This window comes from Balaenoptera musculus, chromosome 2 (genome assembly GCF_009873245.2).
Source record: "Balaenoptera musculus isolate JJ_BM4_2016_0621 chromosome 2, mBalMus1.pri.v3, whole genome shotgun sequence".
NCBI classification, from domain to species: Eukaryota; Metazoa; Chordata; class Mammalia; order Artiodactyla; family Balaenopteridae; genus Balaenoptera; species Balaenoptera musculus.
The window spans coordinates 17903144-17920397 of NC_045786.1; the positions used below are offsets into that span (position 1 = coordinate 17903144).

The 17254-nt window shown below is 39.2% G+C and overlaps 1 protein-coding gene across 15 annotated transcripts in view; it reads right to left on the reverse strand.

The window, feature by feature from the left end:
• The window catches only part of PARD3 (par-3 family cell polarity regulator), a 629285-nt gene that overhangs the window by 315059 nt on the left and 296972 nt on the right, over positions 1-17254 (reverse strand). For 12 of the 15 annotated variants that reach the window (XM_036842188.1, XM_036842189.1, XM_036842185.1 and 9 more), the window contains exon 5: positions 9967-10098. The exons of the other annotated variants lie outside the window; for them this stretch is intronic. In XM_036842188.1, the coding sequence (XP_036698083.1) occupies positions 9967-10098 (132 nt within the window). The remainder of the gene's footprint in view (positions 1-9966; positions 10099-17254) is intronic. 15 annotated transcript variants of the gene reach the window in all.

A 17254-nucleotide genomic window follows, 5' to 3' on the forward strand; every position in this document is an offset into this window, starting at 1 on the left:
TCACTTTAGTTATAAACAGAGTAATTTAATATTTTCTGATAATCAAATATTTTAAATATTCAAGTAATTAAAATTTTTAGAGCTAATAGAATCGATGACTATGTTGGACCTTGAGCAACATTTTAGGCGGCCTTTTTTTCCTCATGTCCCACTAATGCCTCACTTAAGTAAGTCCCAGCAGCTCTTACCCTCTAAGACCATGACCTTCTAGACAAAGCCTTAAAAGCCTCAGGGGGCTTTCCCAGGGCAACTGTGACCAACTGTGATACAGCAAAAGTTATAAGGATGCAGAGACACTGTTAGTAACAGGCTGATGGTGCTCACCTTTTAACACCTGAATCCATGTTCAGTTACAAGATGTTCTCAGGGGAAGATGAGAAGTGACTGAATAAGTGGATGAAGAAGACTGCGCTCCCCATCAGATCAAGGTTTTTGAAGTAAAACTTGCACCACTTGCAACACAAGCCAGGATGCAGCCAAACATCGATGACTCAGAAGTATGACCGTGTTTCTAAGGTTTACTTATTTACATGACTTAATATTTAACAGGTTTTCTTTGCTTTACCTATAATCTGCCATTTTTAGCTCGTAACTAATAAAAATCACAATATCACATCATATGGCATAAAAATGGCCAATCTAGTCCACCCAACAAAGAATCCACCTGTAATACATGGTATCAGAAAAAATAAAAAATATTATGGGCTTTTTCCTTTCAATTTATCACAACACTCATTCACTCAAAAACACATGGGGGATGACTCGGAGCTACAAACAAACAGTAACCAAGACAACGCCTGTGCCATTTTAGCTCATGGAAACAGACATAAACAAAGATAAATTCAAATTCATAAATGTTATAAACAGAGGCTGATGAAAGAAGAGACAATAATGTAGGGGCAGCAGGAATGTCCCCCTCCTGCAAGCGGGAGGATTAGGGAGGGTCCCCTGGGGGGGGCGGGGGGGCGGGATGCGTGGGGTTGGATACATGAAAGATAAGAAGGAACCAAATCTGTGAACTGGGAGGGACAGTAAGCCAGGCAGGCAAAAGGGACACAAGGGCGTGTGGGGCAGGGGGAGTGTTAATGGAGCGTGTATCTGCTGAGCGGAAAGATCTAGTGCAGAGACACACACACACACACATTCAGGACTGTGTTGGGAGGAATTAAATACGAAGGCAAAGTCCTAAGACTGAGAAGGGATGGCAGACAGAACAGAGGTGAAGACGGGTGGCCTTAGGGAAGCTTCCTCCAGGTATGAGGACAGGCGGCACGAGCCCAGGAAGGTCTGTAAATGTAGTGATGGGAAAAGGAGGATACGAGAATGACTTCAGAGAAATGAGCGATTACCGCAGGCAGGAAGAGACACTGCACTCCTCAAAGGGTTTAACTTCGTTCTGATTAATATCCACATTGCCATTTTATCTTACAGCTTGGGAATTATGGTATTTATTTTAAAAAAAGAGAGAGAGAGAGAGAAAACATTGCTCCATCTTCTAATCTTATGAAGTTTGATTTACTAAAAATAAAAATATTTCAAGTAATATGTTCTTCTTGCAAAGGAGTATGTATTTCTACAAATACATAAAGTGAAACCTAAAAGCCCAAACAAACCCCACTGCCTTGCAATACCATCAGGTGTATGTTGTGGAAACTACATGTTTATTTTACAGTATTTTCTTCTTTAAAAAGAAAGCTGATCAACAACCTCCTTTCAGCCATAAGAGTAGAGAAAAGAAAGAGAGAAAGGAAGGAAGGGAGGGAGGGAGGAAGGGAGGGAGGAAGAACTGAAGGAAAAAAAAGTCTCATAGATACACAGACCCAATGAAAATACTACAGGGCACATATACCCAGGCCTCAGTGGGGTAAAAAAGAACATAAAACCATTGGGCAAAATGTTTTAGTGCTTAAAAACGGTCATTTTTTCAGGACCATTCCAGAATCCTGTTGAAGGTAGCTGGAAAAAGCCTGTTTAAGACTGATTTTGAAAAAGTATACCTACCTAGATCATAACATTCCAAAATTTTAAATGGCTTAGAGGGATTCAATTGCTACAGGCAGGCTGCAGGAAACGGGTAGTGAAAACAACATACTGTAAGCCAAAGATGTTAATGCAATTTCTTAACCAGGATTTTTAAAGGATAGCAGTTCCCCCGCTCACTGGGCGTAGAAATAAAGAACAAATTTTCAAAAGCAAATGACATACAGATGGGTGGGGATAAAGAGAGAGGAGAAAGCCTGTATTCTTTTCATGGTCATATTTAATCACACAGCTCACAACAAAATCTTGAAGACTGCCTGCAATGAATTTATGAAAAGGCACCTGAGGGTCGTAGCTAAAAAAGAAAATGTGCCTTTATCCACAGTGCAAGCTCTAAAACATCTAGCTCTAGCAGCTGTATTCACAGGCAAGAAAATCATCAGCTACTAACAGACTCCCAGTGAAGGTTAATCCACATACCACCAAAGATTTTTCACTCAGTAGAATTTCTGAAGCACTTCCCTGCTGCTTGCAGGCTTTGAGCTCCATAGGCCAAAGAAGCAATAAAAATGGCCAGTCATAAAGGAACAGGAGAATTGACTAGGACCCCTTAAACTGCACCCCTCACTCTAAAAGCCCATGGGCAGCCCTGTGTCTCCCGAGCTCCATTCACTTCACAAAGGCACCCAGAAGCTTAGAAAGTGGCCAAGCAGAAACCCTAGTAAGACACTTAGCATTCTTAAATGGCATCCTTAGATCTAATCGTATCAAAGCCACGCGTGCTTGCCAAAACCAAAAGGGAATATAAAAAATGGACACAGACACAGAGATGAACACTAATGTCATTTTTATGTCAGATTATGTTCTTCAGAAAAGAACCAGAGATGATTTAAAATGATTAACTTTTATTTTAATTCTGGTAAGATGCCATGGAAGCAAGAATCCAATTCTGGAAGGATGATGAGGGCATTAGAAATACACCAGGGATGAAAATGAACCAGCCCAGCACCCCAAATGCTACTCCCAATATGCCAGGAGAAAAACAGTGACTGTTGTGACACTAGGGAGAGTTATCGAGGCTATTCTTACCCAAAATAAAGATAGGAAAGCAGCACCTAACAAGTGCCCACGATGCACCAAAAACTGGATCTGCATTTTGATATGTGTTACTCACTCAATCTTCACGCATGAAGCCAATGGCAGGTATTATTTTCCCCATTTTGTCTATAGTGAAAATGAAGGTTGCAGATTTTATACAACCAAGAAAAGGCCACACCGGTGAGTTATGTGCCACTGAATTTACATAAGGGTAAAATGCTGCTTGTCGCTCTCACGGGAAAACACCATCCAAAGTGGCCCCGCACGTGGCTGGCAAGGCTCCCTGGGAAACTCGTGTTTCCTTCTCGGAAGAATGTCCGCCAGACCCCTGCGCTCCAGTCCTGTTCTTACATTTGATGCTATAAGTCCGCTGTTCTTTGATAATACAAGTAGAAAATGTGCAGGGCTTCTGAAAAATAATATGTGTCACATACGCAGATGACACTATCAGTTTTAAACCTCAACTAATGTTAAGACATGTATTATAATGGCAGGCATCCCATTATCAAAGCACAACAAGATAATCTGCTCTTGGCATATCCAGGAGACATGACCCCTCTCTTCAAAGGTTGTTTTGGTTTTATTTTTGGTGTTATTGTGAACATGACATGTTTCTGCTATGAAGAAACTCTCTGGCATTTTATAATGAAAACTAAACTTAATTTTTAAAACGATCTATGTTTTTAGTTTCTACATTTGCCGCTGTTAGAGGTGAACACAATTCTATTTGCTTTGGCCCAAGTTCTGCGAAACTTTGCCAACTAGGAAATAATATTAATAAATCCCCTGCTTTTTAATAGAAAACTGTAGAACTTCAGAATTGGGAGGCAGGGGCCTTTGATTATTTTTAACCAGATTATCAAGTCTTTTGGTTACTCAGTGTCTATGTGCTAAAGAATAAACAAACAAACCACATTCCAGTTACTATTTAGCAGGACCAGACCCTAACCTCCTGTCCCATTAGTGTGGCGGAGACCACGAAACCCGGCCAGCTCCCATGTCAGAACTTCCATAGTTCTTCCTTGTTCTAAGGGCTTGACCCTGCAGTCATTTCACTGACTGGTTTGCAGCTGTTGGAATCAGATTTCTGAAGAAGCCACCTCCTCATTTTGTCATTAAGAAAGTATGATCAGTTCATATTCTGGAAAACGAGTTATTTATGTCAACTGGATGGTTCTAAGTGTCAATGAGATGAGATTTTTTTTCCCCCATTTAGAAAAGGTTTTTTTTTTTTAATAAATTTATTTATTTATTTATATTTATTTTTTGGCTGTGTTGGGTCTTCGTTTCTGTGCGAGGGCTTTCTCTAGTTGCGGCGAGCAGGGCCACTCTTCATCGCGGTGCGCGGGCCTCTCACTGTCGCGACCTCTCTTGTTGCGGAGCACAGGCTCCAGACGCGCAGGCTCAGTGGTTGTGGCTCACGGGCTTAGTCGCTCCGCGGCATGTGGGATCTTCCCAGGCCAGGGCTCGAACCCGTGTCCCCTGCATTGGCAGGCAGATTCTTAACCACTGAGCCACCAGGGAAGCCCTAGAAAAGGTTTTTAAGCACTTGGGGAAGGATGAGATCTTCCCTGTGCAGGTGGATGGAGGAAAAACCAACCTCGGAGAGAGGTGTGGGCGCACAGCACGACCCCTGACCCCGTCACTCATCACGCCAGGGTGAAATGGGCAAAACCTAGGAACACGAGGACTTACTGACTGACTTACTCATTTTTTTAAACTATCCCCATACAAAATCTGGAAAAGCTTAAAAACGTTGCTTCACTACGCTGTTTACTCACATCCAAAACAGGCTCTAATTTCTAAAATTTACTTCTGCTCTAGCTCCTCAAAACTTTGGCTTTAATCAAATTACAATGAAATGTAAAAATGAAACACTTTCATAGTAACTTACCTTTTCCATGATTTGTGACTATACTCACTGTGTAGCACGTGAATAGCAATCATAATGTATAAATATTTTCAAAAGTTTAAAAAGTATCAGGATAAGCAGACAATGTTGGACTCTTCCGAGAACAGGACCAATGATAAGCATTCATTCCCTGGCATTATTTTATTACATAGGTTTTCTATTTAACCATCCGCTACTTTCTAATTATAATCTCTAGGAGTCAACAAATACAGGCTGATGTAAAAACAGACCTATCCCTGGATTAGCCACATTCATTTCAGAAGGAATAAGTGATCAAAATTCAGAAATGTTCTGTCTGCATGAAAAAGCCTGGAGCAAAAGCGTCGTGGCCGGAGACAGTGACAAAAGTGCACAAAATAAGAAGGAAAAAGGCAGTTTAGTGCTTCTAAAACTCATAGCCTCACAGGCTCCAAAGAGGACGGGATGGCCCATTCAACATCAAACCTAAACCTCGTGATCACCACACATTTAAGGTCTTTCCCTGAGTCTGCCTCCCTCGGTATAATCTGCCAATTAGATGCGGTTTTTGCTTGATGGAAAGAACCTTAAAGCATGGACTTTTCTCTAAAGGTCAGGGCAGTCGTCCCCTGTAACAGAGAGTCAGTGGTGGCTGGAATGTGCCTTCCACCTCCTAGTGTTTTCTGTTAATTGGCTTCAGGCCTGTTCACCCAGACAAGGTAGTGAAAATGGCAGGCTCCCAATTAGCTTAAATTTCCCTTAAGGTCCCTCTACATTCTGGTCCCAAATTCTCCCAATCATGTATTGTAAAGTTCCTGCCTCCTCTTCTGTGGAATTTATTAGTTGCAATAAACTGTGGGGATAGAAGAACAAAGGCAGCTTATGATCTATTATCTGCCAATATTAAATTATAGTCCATGCAGAGTCAAGGAAATGGTAATCGTTAAAAGGAATTCAGATTTCTTAAAGCATTGTCACACATCAAAACTGGGGAGGCTTCCCTGGTGACGCAGTGGTTAGGAATCCGCCTGCCAATGCAGGGGACAAGGGTTCGAGCCCTGGTCCGGGAAGATCCCACACGCCGTGGAGCAACTAAGCCCGTGCGCCACAACTACTGAGCCCGTGTGCCACAACTACTGAAGCCCACGTGCTTAGAGCCCGTGCTCCGCAACAGGAGAAGCCACCGCAATGAGAAGCCCACACACCGCAACTAGAGAAAGCCCACACGCAGCAATGAAGACCCAACGCAGCCAAAAATAAATAAATTAAATTAATTAATTACCAAAAAAACCAAAAACAAAACTGAAGGGGGTTTGCTGTGTTTTTTGTTTCTTGGGTCTCAGAGTCAAAATTTCGGAAGCAGGAGAACATTTTTAAGGCAACACGACAGAAACCCATTTAGTTTTCAAATCCTCTGTGCTTCCTCTGAGAGCTCCCGGGAGAAGGAAGTCACAAGATTGAGGTAAGAAAAGGATGTCTTTGAAAGACGCTCAGTCCTCTACCTTCTGAGATGACCCTGATGTAGGATGCTGCTACAGGCAAATCTGAGCAAGGTGAGTCAGTCATGATTCTGGAATCATGTAGACTTTGACTCCAAGTGCTTCCTGGGTCAGAGTTCAGAGTTCAGATACACCACCTACCTTTAGAGACAGAGGTGTGACTTACCAACACTCTAACAGAGGGAAGGAAGATTCAACGGCCCCCTTATCAATCCCAAAAGAGAAAGCACCTCAGCTTCCAGAGGTGCCTGCTAGCTCAGCACTCACACCCTCCTTTGTCCTTTTCATCCCTACTGTTTATTCCCACTGGCAAAGCTGATGTGGTCATAATTGCCTTCAAAAAACAGAGATAATGAGAAACAAGCACTCTAGTAGGAAATAGAGCAAAAACAAAACCACTGGAGGCATATACAATCTAGAACTCTCTTGACCTCTTCAGTCCAGATGGCATAACTAAAAGAAGACATCAGTTCCACCCCGGTGATCCCAAAGCATAAAGGCAAGGGCTGATTTTTTTTCTAACCATATGAAATATTCTTTTATCTACATGATGCCACTCCTTTACTATATTTTTAATGGCAAAAAAAAAAAAACACAGAAGAGACATCAGGCCATTAAAGTCAAATGACTCATGGGAACAGTTAAATGAATAAGTCCACAATTAAATGAGAATGGCTGGACTAGATTTCCAGTGTATCCAGCATAACCTATTTGTACTCTTCTGCCCAAACAATTGTGCTTACTTTTGGCCAAAGTTTTAATATGGGTTTTGTTTTGTTTTTGCTGTTCCTGTCCAGTTAAATAGACTTCAGGCTAGTTAATTATCCTGCTGATGGTAAATCATTAAATTTAATGAATGGATCGGCATTTCTTAAACTGAAGCCAAGGAAGAAGATGATTGCAGGCTCAAGAGTCAATAAGCTAATGTCATTTACAGTGGGCTACACATACTAAGAAAGCACTTTTTTTTTTTCTTTTTTAACTTTCTTATCATGGAACAAATACTTCAAATAACTTCAACAAAAGCCAATCAAGGCTTAGTTTTGGAAAAAAAAAAAAAAAAAGGTGTTTGTGTCTCATTGCATCCCTTTTACTTAAAAAGAAACCCCCAAATTACAAAGAAAATCTATACTACTTCCCATAAAAACAGGCCTACAACCGCAATAGTAAGACAAAGTTATATTTTTAGAAGTAATTAAATGTATCATATTTTAGAAACTCCGTGCTGCCAATTTTTTTCTCCTAATCTTGCAATAAAAATGGTCAGATTCAGCATCTTCAGCTTGAACGGAGCCCTGACTGTGTTTAGTGATGAGCAATTGTGTTTCAGGGAAGGTAAACCCCCATTTCCACCCCCAGCACGGGGAGGTCAAACGCAATTAGTCTAAACCAACACAGGTACTTTTACTGCCTTTGATTTCGAAAGGGGTAGGCAAGTCATGAGATTCTGGACAACAAAACACAAAGGGCATCTGGTGGGCGGGGAAGGGGGAGGTGGTGGTGACAGGAAAAGCTTATCTGCTTTCAAATGGGTCACAGTGAAGAGAAGGGCCCCGCCCCCTTCCTCTGCAAGGATGTGATGGTCTGGACCCAGCAGGAAAGGACTAGCCAAGCCTGCGGGGCTCCGGGAGAAACTGGGGAAACTTGACCCTCAGGAAGGCCACTGGGCCAGAAATGAACCGCTACCTTCTCTTCCCCTTGACTTCTTGTTAAAGGAGCAAGGAGTAGTTCCTTATCATGCAATCTAGATGTTCTGTATTAGCACCCAATGTTTTTCCAACAAATATACTAAGACACACTGAATTTGTCTGGGTACCGGGCATGACTCTAAGCCCTCAGCAGGTATTATATCACCAATGAGGCCAGCTCTATGATTACCCATCTGCTATGTCCACTATGTGAATAAATTAAGGACAGACAAGGTGAGCAAGTGCCCAAACCCCACACGTGGTGAAGAGCCGATAGCAGCCAGTCTGACCCCAGGCCTGAGGTGAACTATCTCAATCCTAAAAAGTTACTTCAAAGTGATAATTTTCTCAAAACAATACAGATTTTAAACTAATTGGTGTTACTATTTCATTATCACTGGGTTTTCACTTGTTTTTATCACTTGTTTTTCCTAAGTAGAACTTCCACGGTTTTTAAACTATTTAAAATCATTTCCAGGGACTTCCCTGGCGGTCCACTGGTTAAGACTTCGCCTTCCAATGCGGGGGGTGTGGGTTTGATCCCTGGTCAGGAAGCTGGGGTCCTATATGCCTTGCAGCCAAAAAACCAAAACATAAAACAGAAGCAATATTGTAACAAATTCAATAATGACTTTAAAAATGGTCCACATCAAAAAAAAAATCTTAAAATTATTTCCAGCACACAAAGTTTTATGCTCCTTACTATAGGATAAAAATCATTCCATCACAGGTGGCACAAAAGGCAAACTGTCCTTTTTTATTGTTTCATAATCAAACACCCCACATACACAGAACTATTTTAGGAGGTTTATGCTGTAAAACATAGACTGAGATGAATTCAGCAAAACACTTAGGGTTTCTTTCCACTGATATCATTAATCTAAATTGAAAAACAGCTATTCCAGTATCTAGGCAACTGAATTATCAATAATTTTAGAAATTACTGAAACTGATACACAACAAAACATTCTGTCACCGAGTACTCACCTAGTTTGTGATCCATATGAACTTTTTAAAGAATATAGATGACGAAGGAACCAAATAAGTGCATTTTTAATATCAAAACTATTAAAACTACAAAGAAAACACTGGCGTTCCTACTACAGAGAAACACTGTGACTAACAATTAACACTTTAAAAAAACAACACTGCAAGAATTTTTTATACATCAAAACTTACCAGATAAATTCTTAGTCTTCATACCAACAGTTTTGTTGCAAACAGTCCTCTTCCCAAGACAGGAAGCCATTATGTATACTGAGTGGTAACAATTCTGATTTCATGAATTGGAGGTGATTACCCCACAGAGTGAAATAAGCTACTCTGAAGACATAGACACCTACAACAGGTCCTTGACATTTATGAAAGGACAAGTCCCCAGACCTGACAAGATAGTCTAAATGCTGAAACAACACTAGAGCTTATATTTTTCCCATAAAATGAAGTCAGGGATAACAGAAAATTTATTTTGCGTCTTCAGATCCTTTGACTTAATTGCCTCTCAGTCGAGAGGAGAGCCCATGGGTGGTCTTGAAAGTCTACCTATAAACCGTATTATTCACACCAAATATCTGTGCCTCACAGCCTAACAAGCTCTACGGTGGTGATACTTGAGAATCTACAGCACCTGCTTATGAGAAATCTTTGATCAGGAACCACCACCGAAATATTCTACATTTATGTTACACACACTCTGATGCAGAGCCTGGTCCTTAACTACAGTTCGGCAGAATCACTTATCTCCAGTCATCACTGTGATGGAGGGAAACGTCTGGGGGATGGGCTAGGAAGGTACACCACCGACGCGTGTAGAAGGATTCGTTTATGTTACCTGTTCTTGCTTCTCCAGCCACTTGTCCACCATTGGGTGACTGGCACTCAGAGATGAGCGAGCATTGTCTCTCTGAAATTGGTTAGACCAGTTACTAGTGTCCCGTGGGAGGCTTCTGTAGTTTTCATCTTTCTATTCAAAAAGAAACAAAAAGGTGTCTTGTAAAAAACCAGATCTTGCAAATTAATGATGCACCTGGTTTTTCAAAAGTAGCAGAAAAATGATTCTACATATTTAAAATGTTTTTCCCAAGTCTATCCCAAAGAGCTGACTGAGGACATTTCCTCCAGGTTAGACCTCAGAAATGCAGTCACCTGCCTGGGATGAGGGAGTCTGAGGGCTGCGGCCACACGTGCAGGCCCACAATAGACAGAAGAACACATTCTGCCCTCCTCTCGAATCAACCTCCCCAAGCCAAGTACGTGCACCAGAAAATGGAAAATACTTCTATACCAGACTTTTATCATCTGGTATAGAAGTATTTTATCATCATCATCATCATTTTATCAATCACGGCATTTTCTCTTTTCTTCTTCCTTCCAATCTTAGAATAATATTGTGAGATATTTTCTATAATTCACCAAAAATGTTTAAAACAGGGAAGATGAATGAATTTGCTCTTTATTTAGATCCTCGTAGTTTTGTGACTTTGGGCAAGAGATTGAAGACTCTGGTTTCTTCTGTTGCCTCCTTCACAAGCTAGTTGTAAACATTAATTCAAATATCAAGTAGAGAAAAAAATTAGTCTATCCCAATACATGGTACATAATAGACATATAGTTGTTCACCCCGACATGCTTATGACGAGTGATGTCTTTACATAAAAACCGAGTCAACTGATAAATATTTATTTAATACACCCCAGAGCAACCAAAGTATCTCTTTCAAATAATAATTTATAACAACTTGCTTTGGCTTTAGAGCTGCAAAACTTAATTTCAATGTTCTGAAAAGAAATGAGAAGGCTAGGATAAGGTAGGAAAGTCGAACATTTTAGTTCAATAACTAAATCCAAATATCTCCTACAAGAATAAATTTAAAATGTTAACCTCACTTTAACCCACTTACATCAGTGCCCCACTTTAAGTACCCAAATATTTTCCTTAAAAACTTTGCTAAGGGTAGCGTGGTTGTAAATATCATCATATACATGATTGATCCTTATCCTTTATTACTTAAACCACATGAGCAGTCAGCACACACATAGAAACAAAAAAGTGTAATATGATAGATTTGCATTGTATAGACCTTAGCAATAGACCGGGATACTGTTTTCTGTTTCATCAGAGAATAAAACTTAAAAATGAATTGACTGTCCTGGACCTATGCCAATGCTGTGACATATGAAAAAGAAATTTTTTTAACCTATAAAGATTTACCAGTATAGTTTTGGCATGAAACTTTGTAATTTTTTAAAAATCAAACTACAGAAAATAAACTTTAAAAGCTCGATAGGAGAATTAACCATTAGCAGCAAGTACTTTTTACTAGTAAAACTCTGTACCTTTTTGGTCACTATGGTTCAAGAAAGCTGTGATAGGGGCTTCTCTGGTGGCACAGTGGTTAAGAATCCATCTGCCAATGCAGGGGACACAGGTTCGAGCCCTGGTCCGGGAAGATCCCACACGTCGTGAAGCAACTAAGCCTGTGTGCCACAACTACTGAGCCTGTGCTCTACTAGAGCCTGTGAGCCACAACTACTGAGCCTGCGTGCCACAACTACTGAGGCCCGTGCACCTAGAGCCCATGCTCTGCAACAAGAGAAGCCACTGCAATGAGAAGCCCATGCACCGCAACGAAGAGTAGCCCCTGCTCGCCGCAACTAGAGAAAGCCTGAGTGCAGAAACGAAGACCCAACACAGCCAAAAATAAATAAAATAAATAAAGTTATTAAAAAAAAAAAAAGAAAGCAAGCTGTGATGGGGCATAACCACAAGTAAAAGGAAGATGCTGGTAAGATTAGGCTGCTGTTCCACACCCGGGGATGAGGTACTGACCTTGCTTAGAGGAATGTGGAAATGGTAAAATAAGCAGAGGACATAGACAAAGTCGAAAGAAAAGAATGAAGCAAATGAAGAAACTAAAGTTCACTGTATCTCAAAATACTAAGAGCCCTTCCTTAAAACCTGAGCATAGTAACTTCAGAACAAAGCGAAACTATCTGTTTCACGTGGTTGTCCCTAAACTTACTGACCAGAAATTCAAATAAATCATAAGGGGCAGATAAACTTATTAATGACAGGACCTTAAACGTCCACGAAGAGAGAAAGGATTGGAAGTGTGGAGAAACACAAGCACAATTTCTACGTCAAGGATCGTGCAGGGTCCTACCATTGGCTAGGGACCTAGTTTTTCTATTCTTTTCCCACCATTAGAGGTGATTATTATACCAACTCTTTACTTGGACAATGAATAATCAAACAGAAAGCATTAAAAATCGATCCTGCCTTTTTAGCAGGAACTGTATTTCAGAGAAACCAACAGTGCCAGTCAGTGGGGAAAGCTTGTCTTGTCAGGAAAATGCCGAGTATGGAAGTAGAACAATTAACAGTATTAGAAAAATCACCGTTTTCAACTCCTAATGAAATCATTCATTCAGGCAAAGATAATCAGTGGATGCTAAAACCATTAGGTGAAAAGTTGATAATGAACCGGATGTATGCATAGTGACAAAATACCACTTGCAAAGGGAAAAATATATCTTTAAAGTAAAGGGACCACATGCCACAAAACTCTCTTTTCCTGATGTCTAGAATCCAAAAAGCTGCTGGTACTTCCTTTGGATTCCTTTTGAATCTCCATCATTATTCGTCTTCCCTTAAATGGCCCCTGTGGGCTCTTACTATGGACCACTCACTACCGTCTCCCTGCACAAGCTCAAAAATGTACAATTGCAAACCCTCCTCCCTGACAACTTCTACGCACAGGTCACCAACACTAAACTGCTTCTCTGAATTCATGATCTAAATTTCCAACAGGATGTCCCAAAGGTATGTACCTAATCTCCACAGTCTCGTTAATCCAAAGCTCATGGCCAAGATCTTACCCTTTGGCCATCACCCTCGTTCAGGATCAACGTGCCTCTCTTCTGAACCACTACAGCAGCCTTCTAGTTGGAGGCTGGCTCAAACCTTATCCTCTCCAACAACGTTCCACAGAGGATTCTCCTAAAATGCCCGTTAGGTCACGTCACACCTGGAACAAGCATGAGGCAGACCCGGGGACCCGTGGTGTCACGGCCTCCTCACCTCCGACAGGATTTTCCTCAGCCCAGACTCCCAGCAACATTTCTTCTGTGAAAATACTCACCGCTCTTCAAGGCCCAGTTCCCAAGCTGCCTTCTCTAAGAAGCATTTCCTGACTCTCAACAGAACTAAAAATGTCGTGCTTTCTGAACTACTAAATTCCGATTTTACTCCTAATTATACTTCTAACTTATAATTTAGTTAATTTTAAAGATTGCTGTTTCCATGATCACAGTGACACCTAGGCAGAAGATCACCAGTCACCTTTAAACTCTAGCACTTAGCTCAGTGGCCTGCACCTACGTGGACGGCTTTTTCTGGAATACTTACTATGTTTCCTACTTTCACAAGGTTTCAAAATCCCAGAATTTTAAAGGAACATTTCTAACCATTGTTTAAAAAATCAAATCAATAAGGACATGCTTTAATCAGGTATCACGACAAACTTCAGTGGAAATGCACTTTCACTGAAATACAATGACTGTACTTTTAAATTTATACTGAAAGATGTATACCATTGTTAGATGCCTATTTCAATCTAATGTCACACCTACAGTATACAGTGTCTGTGGAAAAATTTGATTATTTCCAGTTGCATCTAAAGAGTAGTGTGGCATTTCTCTATGTCAATTATGACATGTAATTCATGCAGCAGGCAACCACAAAGTAATCATATTAAGGCAGATAGGGCTAAAAAACAAAATCAAAAGATCTGTCCTTCTGAACTCCATCTGAAAAATTCTACAATTTTATATTCGTAGAATCAACGTTGAGTATTTAATTGGTAAGAAAAATAAAACATACCCCCATAACAAAAAAAAAATTCTAATTCAATGTTGATATGGTAAAGTCAATAATAAATGCATATATTAATTGATTTATGATGTATGAAAAGTTCAGTTACAGTCACCTTAGTCATCACCAGGTAAGTGAAGAATTTCTAAAATATATTATTAATCATTATGCAACATATCTGTTATTTTTGTCGACAGCATCATGCAGGTGCTACTCGGATTTCAGCAATGTTCGTCCTCAAAATCCTGTCTGAAGTTTGGATCAAGTGCACACACAGAGTATAGTCCTATAAAGCTGTGATTAGTATCTGTGATGTGAGCACATCCACAAACCTAATAACATACGATGTATTTTCTACAATATATGCATGGATAATCACTGTTTTCAACTGAAATGGATACAATGCACTCTATTTTCAATTTGAAAATACTTTTTCCAGTGTAAATGATTTTAAAATTATGGTACTTTTAACTATGTCTATGCAAGACTACATTTTTCATGGACCAAACTATAGTCAACTACAAAGAAAGTCAAAATGTTTGTTAAATGTATTTGCAAAACTATTTCATAACTTGAAGAAAAACATAAACCAACAAATATTTTCGTCATTGATATTTTCACAAGTTAGAGTTGAATTTATAATAAATTGGAGAATGGGGTTTTAAATCTATTTTGTTCTATGATCAAATTAATGTCTCCATTCTGTATACTGGCAAACTTTAAAAAGAAAGAAAGAAATCTTTTTCTTTAGACTTATAAAAATCCAGTAGTAGGACCAATATAGAAAACCCTAAAAATTACTGAATTTGCTAACAATAAAAAATCATTAAAGCCACTATTTTACATCTAAAAGATTATATAAGAAAAATATCATAATGAATTACTCTCCTTTTTTTAAAATTATAACTTTAATCCTCCACTTAAGAGACTGGCCCAAACATCCACTCAAGCTTTTTGGGAAAGGTGGAAAACTTTCCCTCTTGCCAGAAAAAAAACAGATGTTCCTGCTGTGAGCAGGCATTTTCCTTATCATCTAAATGTACTGCCATATCATCAGGTGTCAAAAAGCCACCCAGGCTGAGAAATGCATATTAATTTGCTGCTCCCGGGTAGCAATAGCCTGGTTATGGAGTAAATCTCTTCCAAGGTAGGGAAAGTGACTGTCCTTTCTGCCCCCTCCCTAAGCCAATAAAAAGAAATAACACAGAACCACTCAATGCCTTGGCTCTAGAGGCTTATTCCTGGTATACTAAGCTGCAACTCCAAGGCTTTATCTCTCAGAAACAGCTATTTAGCTGATGGTCAGATTTCCCGGCAAACCTACATCCCTACTGCAGAAATACAGGAATATTTCATAAACATCATAGAAGTAATGGATATTTTTGTGTTAGCAGAGGAAACCCAACTATATTTCCACTTTATCTCAATGCAAAAATTCCAAACATCTTTTAAAAAATCACTAGGAATTGTGCCATATTTTGAAACACCAAATACCCAATGCATATAGATTTCATTTTTGCACCCTCTATGCATCCTACGGTTTCGAATATTCCTATGTGGTTTTAAGGTTTTAAATTTACAATATTTTTCAACTCTGCAATTGTGGTCAAAGACAATTCAATCTTCCGCTTTATCATTTCCACAAGAAAAGACAGACAAAAAACAAAGGAAACTATTTTCAGGATGTCTAACCTGAAATTATGAGGCTGAAGTGAAATGAGTAATTATGGCTTAGGACAATTTTTTTTTTTTAATTGCAGGAAGCTTGCTAAAATCTTCAGTAGTCATATTGTCAATTCAGCGTGGCAGCCCCATTCCTGCTCCTGGGCCAGAGTTTGTCTTTTGTGCCTCCTGACAGCTATACCAGAGTATGACCTTGGAAGCAATGCCAAGGCTAAAGCTTAAAGATAACAACCATAAAATGGTCCGTAAATAGGATTGTTGTCAATGTACTTTTCTGACCTTCAAACCACCCTCTAGATATAAATAAAAATTGGGCGGGGCGGGGGGGAGATAAATAAATAAATTGACACACACACACACACACACACACACACACACACAAAAAAAAAAAACACAGGTTCAACAGCCAACTTGTAAATGAAGTCAGAAAGTTTGGCAGTCCCTATCAGTTTAAACCAATTGCATACCTATTAAGGCATTTCTCAAAGTAAGGAAACACAGGATTTTATTCCAAACACAGTAATTATCATCACTTATCTTAGGCACATGGCTATTTTCAAGTGTAATGAACTAAAAAGCATTATTCGAAATACATGGTGACCAATATCCTGCATGCAATGCCTAACGTTGTTGATCAGAGGTCAAACAATCGTTTCCATATTAGCGGTAATTCCTGTCCCTAAATGAGCATGAGTACTGGTACCTGTATGTATACATCTTACTTTCGTTTTTGATAATTGCCTTCTTCCACATTCTTAATCATTATTAGTGAGAGGGGTGGGGGAGATAAAGAAAAGAATGTGTGTTTAAAATCTGTTCCTACAAACATACAGACACCAAGGGGGGAAACTGGCAGGGCGGTGGCGGCGTGGGATGAATTGGGAGATTGGGATTGACATATATACACTAACGTGTATAAAATAGATAACTAATAAGAACCTGCTGTATAAAAAACAAAATAAAATTCAAAAGATAAAATAAAATAAAATAAAATTTGTTCCTACTTCTGAGCAGAACAAGGACAAAGAGGGTTCGAACATTCACAGATTTTTTGTCAAAACAAAATTCTGTCTAATAGTAGACTATATATCTATCATTTATTTATCTATAAATATCTATAAATGATAGATAAATAGTCTACTAAAATGTGGTGGAATTTGCAACAAGAGACACTGGTTACACTGACATTGTAAGTTGTTTAAAATTAAAAAACAAAAGGGTCAAAGTCCAAAGATTTTGAATGCCAAAACATTTACCACAGCACCTCTTTAGCTCAAATTTCATAAGTAATAAATATTTATTTTTAACTATTTTAATTTTCTTTTTCAACAGCGTTTATGTTTTGAACAGAAATTAGTAAAAAAAAAAAAAAAGTTGAAAAATATTAATTTAGCCAAGCAAATATTTTTATTAATGTATGAAGTAAAATCTCCTAGCAAGCACATCAAATTTTATTAGTTTTTTTTTTTCCTTTGAAATGTTAAAGGTACCGTACACAGTTCTCAAAACTCATTCTGGCCTTAAAAATTCTGAACTATAACTCATGTCTTTGCCAGCATGTATCA